The sequence below is a fragment of the Pinus tabuliformis genome, chromosome 2_1 (assembly GCF_031772625.1).
Source record: "Pinus tabuliformis cultivar Carrire ecotype Pingquan chromosome 2_1, CPIR1, whole genome shotgun sequence".
Lineage (NCBI taxonomy): Eukaryota > Viridiplantae > Streptophyta > Pinopsida > Pinales > Pinaceae > Pinus > Pinus tabuliformis.
In genome coordinates, this window is record NC_142299.1 from 434,618,586 (window position 1) to 434,630,863 (window position 12,278).

Sequence of the window (12,278 nt, forward strand, 5' to 3'; positions counted from 1 at the left end):
ATCATTGAGACTTTCACCATGTTTTTGACGATTATGACGTCTAAGGACCAATAGAAAAACAACTTTGAGAGATGATCGTTCGTGCGTCTTTTTAATTCAACAACTACAGAAATTGAAATATCAACTACTTTGAGAAATCAACACTAGTGTAATTGACTGATGTTTAGGGACTAGCATCATTGATTCCCGATAAGTGTAGTCTAAAAAATAATAGGAATAGAAATTTTAATAAGATTATAATAAAATCTGGCGAGATAATCCCGAGAAAAAAATTAAACACCATAAAAAACAATAATATAAACTGATAATTAATTTAAAAGGTCTTAAAGAGGGTGCTTGATAATATCTGGTGTGTCGCGAAACTCAATTATCAATGTCAGCTGGTCAGAAGGTCATGTTTTCACGGTTCAAATTGCCGTATTGATTCTTTCCATCCATTCATTCAAAAAAAGATTAATAATGAAATAAAAGGATAATATGGCGACTTGAAAATTACAGAAAGAAACCCTATACACTAGGTATTCAATCGTTTAAATAACTAGGTATTGATACACAGACAGAGTAGCAAAGATGCAGCTGGTAACTTCATTGGAGTTGCGAGATCATTCAGTCGAAAATATAGAGCTTGAGCTCACATTCCCCAATATCTGTAAAACATTTTGGTTATTGCTTCTTTGTTATTCTATATCCAATGGCAGATATGATTAAATTAACAACAGTTGGTGACGCTACATGCTCGACACCCTCCACCGCATCCACCTCACAGGGCAATAGCTGCAAGTATGTTTTTGATGTATTCATAAATCACCGTGGTCCTGACGTGAAGAAAGGTCTCGCCACCCATATCTACCGTCGCCTGAAAGAACATGGATTAAGAGTATTTTTGGACCAGCCAGAATTACAGAAGGGAGAGACCATGACTTCTCAAATTGAAGAGGCTATTCGAACTTCCACGGTGCATGTAGCGATCTTTTCTCCAAGATATGCTGAATCTAGTTGGTGTCTCAACGAATTAGTATTGATGTTGGAGTCGGGCTCAACAATTATTCCTGTCTTTTATCATGTCAATCCTTGGGAGCTTCGGTGGACGCGGAGCCAAGATGGAGTTTATGCTCGAGCCCTGAGCATACTCCGGTGTATCCTTCTGTGTAAAGAGGACGAAAATGGAGCGTATGCTCGAGCCCTGTGCATATTGGAAAAGAAGACAACGATAGATCCTCAAACCAATACAAAGAGGCCACGGCATAACTCGAACACTATTGAGAAATGGAGGAATGCCCTTTCTACTGTAGCAGACACAAGCGGCATTGACCTGAAAGCGTGTAATTGGTAAGAGCGCCCCTGCTTCTCCCTTCTTAGCTTTTAATTTGGTCGATTCATAATGATATCGATATCTTTTAGGCGTTCCTTACAGACAGACATTTATTGTGGACATTATTCAGTGACGAAGAACTGCTTGTTGATGAGATCGTTGAACGAGTTCTGAAAAAAGTTCGCAGACCACTTCTGAATGTCGCTAAATATCCAACTGGCCTGTTTGAAAAAGTGAAGGATGTGGACATCACAGTGTCACTGCAACGGCAAAGCGGGAAGCCCAGTATTGTGGGAATTGCGGGTCTTGGCGGAATTGGAAAAACGACCCTCGCCAAAGAATTATTCAATCGGGAGATGTCAAATTACGATCGATCTTGCTTCTTGTCTGATGTCAGATCAGGAAATTTGCTTTCCCTGCAGAGTAACCTTCTTAACCATTTGAGTCTCTCGAATGTACATATAAACAACATTGATGAAGGCATGGGGGCCTTCAAAAGGCATATCTCTTTTTCTAACCAGGCTCTCATAGTTTTAGACGATGTTGATCATATTAATCAACTAGATGCATTATTTTCCCCACTTAAAGATACTATTCATCCAGGAAGCTTAATTTTAATTACAACTCGCAATAAAGACGTGCTCACAAGCTCAGGGATCGCAGAGTCCTCTATTTACACGCTGAAAGGCCTAGGTCGAGAGCACTCGCAAGAACTCTTTTGCTCCCATGCCTTTGGTCAGCCCCGTCCTGCGTTGGGATTTGAGGACGTGGTGGAAAAGTTTTTGGATATCTGCAATGGGTTGCCCTTATCTCTTAAAGTGCTGGGAGCGCTTCTTTGTGGAAAATATGATTTAGAATATTGGAGAGCGCAATTGCACAAAACCTCCAAAATACTTCCCAGCGATATTCAAAGCACACTTAAAATTAGTTATGACGCCCTGGATAAAGAGGAAAAACAGATATTCTTAGACATTGCCTGTTTTTTCATTGGAGAACACAGGGATACCGTCATCAGAATATTGGACGGATCCGGTTGGGAAGGATGGCTGGGTCTTCGTAACCTAGAGAATAGATGCGTGGTCGAGGTCGACAGTCAAAACTGTATAAGAATGCACGACCAGGTTAGAGACCTTGGCAGAGATCTCGCAAAGGAAACTCCTGAGCTTCGGCTTTGGTGGTTGACTGACAGCTTTCTTCATAATCTTTCTACGCGATCTCCTGTAAGTATTTTGTAGATTTCAACCGGCTTCAAAATAAATGTGCGTTAATCCTTTGAAGTTTTGAAGTATTACAACTTTGCAAGATTGACCATCTTGTTTCTAACAGTTCGAGGTGATCAATTCAGGTGCGTGGAATTAGCATGGTTCACGGAAATGTCTCTGAACAATCTTTGGAAACCCTTGTGGACAGCTTCAACCTAAGCAGCTTAAAGCTACTTAGGGCTGAAGGTTATTTTGTTGAACGCCTATTCCGGGGTGGGCAGTTACCACAACTAATATATCTCCGCTGGGAGAATTGCCCGTACTCGTCCTTACCTTCCTGGATTTCACTAAAAACTTTACGAGTTTTATATATACAGAAGGTGAGCCACCTGCAAACACTGTGGCAACATGAATCTCAGGTAATCTTTTTTTTGTTTTCTTTGAAACAGATTTTTGTTTTGTTTTTCTCCAAATTATAAAAATTGCTTGCACTTGAGAATTGTCTTCCCATACCACAATGCCAGAATGTTCACATTTACAGTGTCGAACCCACTATATTAATGTACATTGCAGGCACCTCTAGAATTAAGGGAATTGTATATTCGTGCTCCCCTTTCAAAAGTTCCAAAGTCTATTGGAACGCTGAAGCACCTCCAAAAATTTGTCTTGTGGGAGAGTCACCTAGAAATTTTGCCAAATGAATTATGTCATATGGATTCCTTAAAACACCTTGCATTAAGGTATTGCTGCAGTCTGCAGGCGCTCCCAAACTCACTGGGGAACTTAGCCGCTCTCCAAAGTCTTGACTTGGGCAGCTGTTTTGCTCTGCATACGCTCCCAGACTCGGTTGGGTATTTAACAGGACTCCAAAGTCTTGACTTGAACGGGTGCTCTACTCTCCAGACGCTCCCAAACTCGGTTGGTAACTTGACGGCACTCCAAAGGCTTGACTTAGGTGGGTGCTTCTCTCTGCAGAGGCTGCCTGACTCGGTTGGGAACTTGACGGGTCTCCAAAGCCTTGACTTGGCCGGATGCTCTCGTTTGCAGAGACTCCCAGGTTCGATTGGAAACTTGACGGGCCTCCGACGTTTTCACTTAGGCGGGTGCTTCTCTTTGCAGATGCTTCCAGACTCGGTTGGGAACTTGATAAGCCTGCAAAGTTTTCATTTGAGTGGGTGCTCCGCGCTGCAAACACTCCCAGACTCAATTGGGAATTTGATCGGCCTCCAATATCTTGACTTTGGCGGGTGCTCCGCTCTGCAGATGCTCCCGGACTCGGTTGGGAGGTTGACAGGTCTCCAACGTTTTCACTTGGGAGGGTGCTCTGCTATGCAAACTCTCCCAGACTCGATTGGGGATTTGACGGGTCTCCAACGTCTTCACTTTGGCGGATGCTATGCTATGCAAACGCTGCAGACACTTCCAGATTGGATTGGGAATTTGAAGGGCCTCCAATTTTTTAACTTGGGCCAGTGCTTCGCTCTGCAGACGCTCCCAGAGTGGTTTGGCAACTTGACCAACCTCCAACAACTTCACTTGGGCGGGTGTTCCTCTTTGCAGACGCTGCCAGACTCGTTTGGGAAGTTGACGGGCCTCCAAAGTCTTTACTTGGGCGGGTGTTCCTCTTTGCAGACGCTGCCAGACTCGTTGGGGAAGTTGACGGGCCTCCAAAGTCTTAACTTGGGCCGGTGTTCTGCTCTGCAGACGTTACCAGACTCGGTCAAGAACTTGGGTATATTCTCCACTGTGCAGACCATCCAAAGCTCTCAGAGTCAGTTGGGAACTTGACGGGTTTCCAAAGTCTTTACTATGCAGAGTCTCCCACGCTAGGTTGGAAACTTTATGGGACTCCAACGTTGAGCATTTTGGAAGGGTGTTGCAATTCACGGATGGTGTCTACAGTTAAGCATTTTGAGGTCGTTGGAAATGTCCCAAACGGCACTGTTGTGGTATTAGGTCAATCAGCGGCACGCCCGGTTTTTCTCATTGGGTGATAATGTTTGGCAGTCTTACCTATGTTTGTATGGTTTTTTTTTTAATTATTTATGGTTATATGAATATAAAATGCATTTGAAAATATTATATTAGCGAAATTTTGTACAGTTATGAATTTGTATGATGTTTCAGATTGGTTCCAAAGGTGTAAAGATCTGTCTTTTTTATAGTTTTTTATCATATGAATATAAAATGTATTTAAAAAAATTATATTAATAAAATTTTAAGACTTTTAAGATTTTTTAAAGGTTTTTTAACAAGAATATAAAGAGTGGCTTAAATAAAAAGTTTTAGGTTGGTTTGAAAAAAGTAAATAATTAAATGAAAAGTTGTTTATTAGGTTTTTTAATTTAATATTTATTAAATTTGGTATTTTTTTTTGAATTTTTACAAAATAAAAAGAAAATATATATTATATAATTTAGATTTTAAAATAAGAATAAAAAATTTGTTATTTGATTTGGATTTTTATAAGATTTGTTTTTTGGTTTTGTTTTTTTTTGGAAATATGGTTAGAGAAAATTTCATTATTATAGGATTTGGATTTTTTTTCCAAAGGATTATAATTAGATTTTTTTTATATGGTCAAAATGAAATTATATTTTTGAAAGTATTAATACGTGGAATATTTTAGAAAAAAAATTTACTATTTTAAATTATACAATTTCAATCAACAATTTTACAATTCCAACAAAATTTAAAAAAAAATAATTGAATTTTGAATAAAAACAACTAAAAAATATTTAAATCATAATAAGTTTAAATTAAGTTAGATCTAAGACTTTTGTGATCCAAAATGTAGATATTAGTTTTTGGGATTAATCACATTGTTAGGATTTGGTCGACCTTTGGAACCAACTAATGTGGTTTAAATTAAGTTATTTTTGAGCCGCAAGGCTCATTCTACAACCCAGTATGAGGGGATGTGTAAGTTTGTCCCTTCATGCCCAGTTAAAATAAAAATTATGTTCTAAATAAAAAAATAATGTTGGCTATAATTAAAAAAAAATGAATACGTTGTAAAGTAATTAGAAGTAAAAAAAAGATGTGTGAATGAGATGTTTAAATCTTATATTTTTCAAAAATATTTTAACAAGAGATTTAAATAAACTATTTGAAGATCTATGTTAACTAATTTATGTGGTATCTATGTATAGGAAAGAAATTAAGTTTTATGGTTAAAATTTTTAGTTTCTCCTATAGATACTTTATTTAGCGTTCAAAAATATGATGAAAAACAACACAATGTATTTTGCACTATAAAAAAGTTCACTGGTGAAGAAATTTGATCCCTCTCAGCTCATGTTAGATCCATACTTAAGATGGATTTATGCCGGTTCTTTTATTTTTATTTTTAAGGAATGCAAATTTATCTAAAATACTTGAGTTATCAAGTGATTGTGAAGAATGATTGTTATTATTCTCACATAAATTCAATTTCTGCAAATAACATTGATAACATTGACATCTAACCTTTTTGTATCAAAAGTATGTATGTTTCCTCCTAAGAGGTCGCAGGAGTATGTATGCCTTTGTAGACTTAGCAATCAAATGGTTGCGTTGAGGTGGCCAAACAAGGGGTAACATTGATAACATTGACATCTAACCTTTTTGTATCAAAAGTATGTATGTTTCCTCCTAAGAGGTCGCAGGAGTATGTATGCCTTTGTAGACTTAGCAATCAAATGGTTGCGTTGAGGTGGCCAAACAAGGGGTAACATTGATAACATTGACATCTAACCTTTTTGTATCAAAAGTATGTATGTTTCCTCCTAAGAGGTCGCAGGAGTATGTATGCCTTTGTAGACTTAGCAATCAAATGGTTGCGTTGAGGTGGCCAAACAAGGGGTCTCATACATGAATTTGGTATTTTGCTTGCCCGTGACCTTAAAATTAGATAAGAAGAAGAAGAAGAAGAAAGAACAAATGAATTTAAAAAAAGAAATAAAAGAAATGTTTAAAAATATGAAGAATTAAAATAATATTTTATTTTTGTATATATTTCATCTCTCTCTCTCTCTCACACACACACACATATATATATATATATTAGAATTTAATCATTTACAAAAGGATAAATTAAAAATTAAAAATTTAATTTAATGAATATTTAAAATTTTAGTTTTTCCAACCAATTATTATTAACATCTAATTATATAGTTTTTGGTGAAATTTGCAAGTGAGCCTAATAAGGTATCTCCACAATGAATATATGCAATTCCAATAATTCATTTTCTATTAATATTTTTAATTCTCAATCTTTTAAATTATTAATTTACAAGGTCATCATGAAGAGTAATTATGTCATAAATAAGATTCAACTTGGATAAAGATCATAATAATTTATCCTTCTAGCTACAAGGTATCTCAAAAATTGATATTTGCAATTCCAATAATTCTTTTTCTTTTAATGTTTGTAATTCTCAATCTTTTACATTCTTAATTTATGAGGTCATCAAGAAGATTAATCATGTCATAAATAAGATATGAGCTTGGATAGAGATTGTAACAATTTATCCTTTCAACCATTTGAACTAGACACAATGAATTTTCAAGGTTGAATTGATTATATTAATTTTGTTAAGATTAATTTAAACTCTTTCCTTCTCCATTTCAAGAAGTTTATGTGTGTGTGTGTGTGTGTGTGAATTAATGTTATGATATTATGTAGAAAACAAATTTACATGGATTTGAAAAGTGACCATGGAGGATAAAACCTCTCCTCATCTTGTTGCCATTGACGACCAGAGGACCAAAAGACTCCCATAACCAGGTTACATCGAGGCCAAAGCTAGAATTGGACTGTCTTGCTACCCAACTATCCCATACATAAATAACAAATAGACTACCCAAGTATAAATGTCGCCTAAAAATTTCAAACAACAAAAGATCCCACCAGAATTCCAACATACGAGACCTTGAAAAATTACTATGACCAATACATAAACAACCAGATTGAGACTAAATTGTCGCATCCAACCATTTCCATCAAAAAATATTTCAAAAGAAATAACAAGTTCTTTTCAAAACGAGCTGAGAACCACCACGAAGATCATGACGTCGCGACCGGCCTATGCCGACACAAAAAGGAGACCAAAAGAGATAACAATTGCCCTACATAAACAGACCAATAACTATGAGAAGACCAACTTAATGCACTACCTACCATTTATGCTCAATGATCAATATCCGAGGATGAAATATTTGTTGAAGTCCTTGCACTAGAACTAGGAGGATCCATTAGGTCCCCACCATCTAAATCACAGAAATATGGCTCTCCACATGCGCCAGGTGGGAGTCAATCCTATCCAAGAAAAACATTTGATTCCTGAGCAGCCTCTCGATGTCTTCTAGGGATGCAAAAGCATTGTACTTCTCCACTTGCTTATCCTTCAAGACCAGGCCCAAAAAGGTCTTCATTTGCCAACGAAGATCCACATAGTTTAGTTATTTCTTCCTCCTTCCCCTAGTATGCCCAGGGTCAAGAACCCAAGCCAACATGTCCTCCAAAAGCTCAAAATCCGAAAAGTATTGTCTTCCCCCCCCCGCTTGGGTCTCAAGATTACAAATTTCCTTCCAAGTATTTGGTGAAACAAAATTGAAATATGTGGTAGCCAAGTCATGGGCACAAAGTCTCACGCCTCATTTCCCTAGCTGAGCTCTTCCACCTCCCCCCATTTTTCACCTCATTCTCTATCTTTGCGACATAGCTGAGACTCGGGGGGCACACTTATTGCAACTGCTATGAATGCATCTACCTGCAAAAAAAAAGAGAATGGATGTGACCCACCTCCTACAAGACCATGATACCAGTAGACCAAATCATCACAAAAGCTCCAGACATGTGACCCAAACTTTACAAAAGACCCACTAATTGAGACAAGGGATGAAACTTCCTCGACCAAGACCCTTTTCCTATTAACCATTGAACAAGAGAAAGACAATACCAATACCAAATGACTTCACAAACCAAGAGTGTGCAACTAGACAATGAATTCAACAACCAACGCTCATCCTTCCATGGAAATGACCCAACATTTCAGAAACCTCGTAATTCACTTTGAATAGGACTCACAAGCCCCAAATTAAGCCATAAATGCACACGTCAAAACAAAACCCAATGCCAAACTAATAAATTTCTCCAGATAGAATCCCTAGACCAAAGATGAAAATACATACACAAAGATTTGTCCCCTAGACACACATACCTAGACCCGATGCAACACCTAAATAAGGAAACCAAGAATAGAAAATAATAACCTTAGATTCCACGTTGCACTTGAGACTAGAAGCCCCCAATAACTCTTCTAGAAAGTAATCTCCCAGCTTCCATGAAGAAGACTAGGCATCTAGGGAACACCAAGCATTCAAATGACATTTACATTGGCCAACATGACCTCCTTTCCAACCTTTGAAACCCACTACAACCCACAACACTAAGATTCTCGCACACTCAAAATGAACAAAGGAACTACACCAGGAGGCCAAGGACCTTACCTTGATTCCTCTCTACTCACCATATAATGTCTCACCGCCCATCGAAGACCTTAAATAAAACCACCACCAACTGTGATACTGCATGCAAGGGAAAGCTTCGTCCTCCCTCTTTAAATGCTTAGTGTGTACTCAGGGTGGTGAGTGTAGCCTCCAAGGCCCTCGTTCCATCTGCATTTACACCCCCATCGAGGGAGTATATACAATTTTAAAAATAATGATAAAATTTAAATCAATTTAGTATATCTTCACTATAATAACAATGAATACATTGAAATTTCCATGTAACCATCTCCCTCCCTTTATCATCACATTTGAGGAGGGGTATGATTTTTGTCTTTTCTCATTGATTTGATCCGTCGGGGTTATGAATTTATTTCCATTAGAACTATCCATCATTGTGTGGACCAAAGATAATGGATGGTTCTATTCTCATGTTTTCATTTGGCCCTTTTGAAAGTTTAGATAAACATGAAATTAAAATATTAGTCATGTGATACACATAAATACGTAAGATTATGACTCTTGGTTTCATATCTGAAGAGGTCTCTTCTAATTCTCATGACTCTTGATGTTCACTTGTGGCTTTTCAATTTCCGTGCAAGTGAATATTACAATTTACATAATTCCCGATGGATTATGTTTCCAACATTCACCCCTACCCTAGTCCTACCTTAACCCAAAGGGTGTATTTGAGTCCAAGAAGAGAGCTGGAATATGAAGGTAAATAACAACTAATGGCTAGATGTGATCTATAAATGTAGTGGTTTAAGGAAGACCACAAATCAAATGGGGTAGAACAAATCGCAGTCTTCTACTAGTGGTGGTTTAAAGAAGATCAAAAATCAAAAAGGTAGTACAAGCCAAAGTCTTCTATCAATAGTAGTTTAAGGCTAGTCACCAACTATAGAACTTGGCTTGATTCAATTCCTAGAGCAATTCCTAATCTTGCTAGAAGTTTATGTCTTCTACTAAATGGAAATGATTTTTATAATGGTTTAAAGATAACCACAAACTATTGAAATGGTGGTTTGAAGATGACTACAAGTTATATAGCAAAATCAATAAGTCTTCTACTAAGTGGTGGTTTAAGGAGGACCACAAACCAACTGTTGGTTTTGGGATGACCATAAACCAAATTTTGTTCATGGAACATGAGTTTGTCTTTGGTTACATCTTAGACTCTGATTTTGGTTGACTCTAGCTCTAGGCTTTGAGTACTAGCTTTGGTTCTGACTATGGCTCAAACTCACTTAATATGAATTTGAAACTGGTAGTTCACTATCAATTTCCACCTCATTAGATACAAGGTGAGAGGAAGTGAAAATGAAAAGTATGTGATTTTTAGCTTCGAGAGGAAGTTCCTATACGTTTGAAGGTTAAACACATCATACGAAACATGTCACTAATGTTGATATTTCTTTGAAAATTTTATATAACTAATCTAGTATTTATGCATGGAAAGTTTCCATTCTTAGAATACTATGTGATGTGACACAATCCAAGGTCTTGCAACAACCAAACATGAATTACAAAACCATAATTGTTATTATAGAGTGCACAACCCCAACCATTTGGTTTTGGATACTGTATTAAATTAATTAAAATGACTAAATCACAAAGCATAATAGAGAGTGATTTAAGCCTACACATGAGAAATCAAAATAGATTTCGAATATTTTCTGTTCATTCAGAATGTGATGTTACATACAAGAAATTTAGATCGAAGAGAGTGGAGTCCTCAAAGTACTTGTAATTCATATGTTGTTACATAGTGATACCATGCAACAACCAAAACACTCTCGCTAACTCATATAATGACCAGTTGATCTGAAATTAAAAACTTGAAGGTTTCTTAAAAAAAAAATTGCAAGTCTATGTATTGTGGGAGATGGATCAAGTTGCAAAAGCACATAAACTTAGTGCTTTTAGCTTAGTTTGTAGAAATAAAACAAAGAAAAATGAACCATAAAAGAAACACAACACAACAATTTGATACTGGATTTGATCCTTCCTGGGCTACGTCTCTGGGTCTAGCTTCCAATGTTGGGCCTCTTCAATTATATGCTCAAATCTGAAATTATATCAATTTATAGTGCTCAAATAGAAAAATAGTGCTGCCAATGGATTTAGAATGCTCAAAAACCCCTATCTAGGCTCTTCTTAAGCTGAAAAAGCTTTAAAATGAGCAAGATATGCTTGCTGAAACCAAGATTTGTTATATGTTTTGCAATTCTGCAAAAATGGCTAACCATTCTATGTATTCTGCCTTTTCCCTGCCTGCCAAAAGACAAATTTGCCTAGCACTGATGGGATTCCAGTCAAAAAATGCATAAAATGTCACCTCTTTAACTCCGTTAATAACCCCTTAAGCACCCAATTTTCAGCCCCAATAAGCGGTCATATGGCCCATATGGTAAGGGGTCAGGCTAACCACATGTCCCCACCAGTTTAGTTATGTTGCTCCAACCGTTGGTTATGGGGTTGGTTTGTGACTGAGGACCGATGCTTATCCTCCCAGCCCCTCTGTTGTAGCCTCCTGTTGATGGTCCCGTGGGCACTACATAGAACCATGGTTTGGGCCTAGTCCCTACCCCTCTACCTTCAGCTCCTCCCAACTGGTTGTGTGGTGGCATATAAGACTAGGGGCTAGGTATAACTACTCGACCCCTCTTCCCTAAATGTGCCATTACTCGGTTTGAAATAAAAATGCCCACAATGTTATGTTAAGAACCATTGCATTGGTGTGCTAGTAAGGTGTTGTGATGGCTTGCCAAAGGTCTTGGGGTCGAACCCTGTCGAGGCCCTTTGGCCCTGTTGAAAAAATAATTTCGAATAAGAATCTGCCATGTGGTGGCCTATGATTGGTCATAAACAAAACAAACCAACCAATAAAATCTCGCCAACCCAACTTGTATGACCCTTCCACATGTCAACATGGGATTGGCCTGTCTAAAATCGTACCATACATAATCAGTTGATGACATCATCATATGGATTTCCGAGTCAGAAACCTAGTCAACTCTATTATTTGACTTTTTAGTTATTTGGAAAAAACTTCAGAACATCATAACTTTCTCATACGACTTCAGATTGAGGCGATTCAAGCGATGTTAGAGACAAGACAACAAACACTATGATTTGGCATTTGTTTTGAGTGATTTTGAGTACTTCCATTTTTGAGAATTTTTCTGATCCCCTAGATCATTCCTCCCCACTAGAAGCTTTTGAACCACCAAAAGTCTTGTTTCATTCAACAAGTAAGTGAAGTACAA

General features: G+C 37.4%; 1 protein-coding gene across 1 annotated transcript in view; it reads left to right on the top strand.

The window, feature by feature from the left end:
- The first annotated feature begins 691 nt into the window (after window positions 1-691).
- Window positions 692-12,278, top strand: part of LOC149200756 (uncharacterized) — a 34,775-nt gene continuing 23,188 nt past the window's right edge. The window contains exons 1-5 of the mRNA XM_089401053.1: window positions 692-1,329; window positions 1,443-2,532; window positions 2,658-2,933; window positions 3,088-4,285; window positions 4,330-4,463. Of these exons, the coding sequence (XP_089257179.1) occupies window positions 692-1,329; window positions 1,443-2,532; window positions 2,658-2,933; window positions 3,088-4,285; window positions 4,330-4,463 (3,336 nt within the window). The remainder of the gene's footprint in view (window positions 1,330-1,442; window positions 2,533-2,657; window positions 2,934-3,087; window positions 4,286-4,329; window positions 4,464-12,278) is intronic.